Source organism: Rhea americana, unplaced genomic scaffold, assembly GCF_003343005.1.
Source record: "Rhea americana isolate MKP2758 unplaced genomic scaffold, rheAme1 scaffold_31, whole genome shotgun sequence".
Taxonomy (NCBI): Eukaryota; Metazoa; Chordata; class Aves; order Rheiformes; family Rheidae; genus Rhea; species Rhea americana.
In genome coordinates, this window is record NW_028186435.1 from 4,307,754 (window position 1) to 4,308,800 (window position 1,047).

The 1,047-nt window shown below is 73.7% G+C and overlaps 1 protein-coding gene across 2 annotated transcripts in view; it reads right to left on the reverse strand.

Moving 5' to 3' along the window:
• The window catches only part of E2F3 (E2F transcription factor 3), a 44,180-nt gene extending 43,499 nt beyond the window's left edge, over positions 1 to 681 (reverse strand). For both annotated transcript variants that reach the window (XM_085310033.1, XM_085310032.1), the window contains exon 1: positions 139 to 681. In XM_085310033.1, the coding sequence (XP_085166159.1) occupies positions 139 to 474 (336 nt within the window). In that variant the 5' untranslated portion in view covers positions 475 to 681. The remainder of the gene's footprint in view (positions 1 to 138) is intronic.
• Between the last annotated feature and the right edge of the window lie 366 nt (positions 682 to 1,047).

Below are 1,047 nucleotides of genomic sequence, written 5' to 3' on the forward strand. Positions count from 1 at the left end.
AGCACCGTCTCCGCCTTTCCTGCCCCCCGCCCCCGGGCCCGGACGGCGGCGGGGGAGTCGATGGCAGGAAGAGGGCCTGCCTGGCGCTGATCCCCACCGTCCCCTTCACCCTCCCCCGCTGGGACGGAGGAAAATTACCGGGGGGCGGCCTCCGCCTCCGCCGAGAGCGGGCTGCAGCAGCGCCGTCCTGCCGGCGGGTCCGTGGGGGGTGCAGTACAGCGAGCTGCCAGCGGGCTGGCCCCCATCCGCCGCCGGGGCACAGGCACCGGGAGCCTGGGAAGCGGAGGAGGAGGAGGTGGTGGTGGTGGAGGAAGAGGAGGAAACAACACAGGGCGCCGCCGCGCCGGTGCTGCGGATCTGGATGAAGGTGCCGGCGGCAAAGTGGGCTGGGAAGCTGGCGGGGGCCACTCTGGAGTCCGAGGACGGTGCGGGCGGCTGCGGTGCCGGGGCCGTCGGCTGGAGTCCCCTTCTCATCCTTCCCTCCGGGTCTGTCCCCGCAGCCGCGTCTCCTCCTCCCCCCGTCCGTCCCTCCCTCCCCCCCCGGCCTTCCCAGCTCCTTTTCTCCTCGATGCAGAGGCCCCGCGCAAAATACTGGGGGCTGCGGGTGCCGGGGGGGCCCCGGCTGCAGGATGCGGGGTGCCGGGGGGGGACGGAGGCGGCGGGGCGGGCAGATGCGGCGGATGGAGCGGGGCCGCTCCCGCTGTGTGGGGCCGGCTGGAAAATGGCTCCAGGAAGCGGCGGCTGCTGACAATGAATGAAGGGAAAGGAGACGGGTTACGCGCCAAGGGCCTCCCGCGAAACTCGGATTTCCCGCCCTCTTTTCAAACCAAATTTGCATGTCCCCGCCCCCGAGACACGCCCCGCCCGCGTGGCCTCCTCATTGGGCCCGGCCGCCCTCTCCGCCGTCCAACGGGGCGCCGGCTCCCCGCCCCGCTGCGTTCCCACTGGCCCGCGGCCGCGCCGCAGCGGCGGCGATTTGCATGCGGCCCGCGGATTGGCTGCGGGGGCGAGGCTGGGGGGGATTCCCCCCTCCGCGGCGCCGGGATC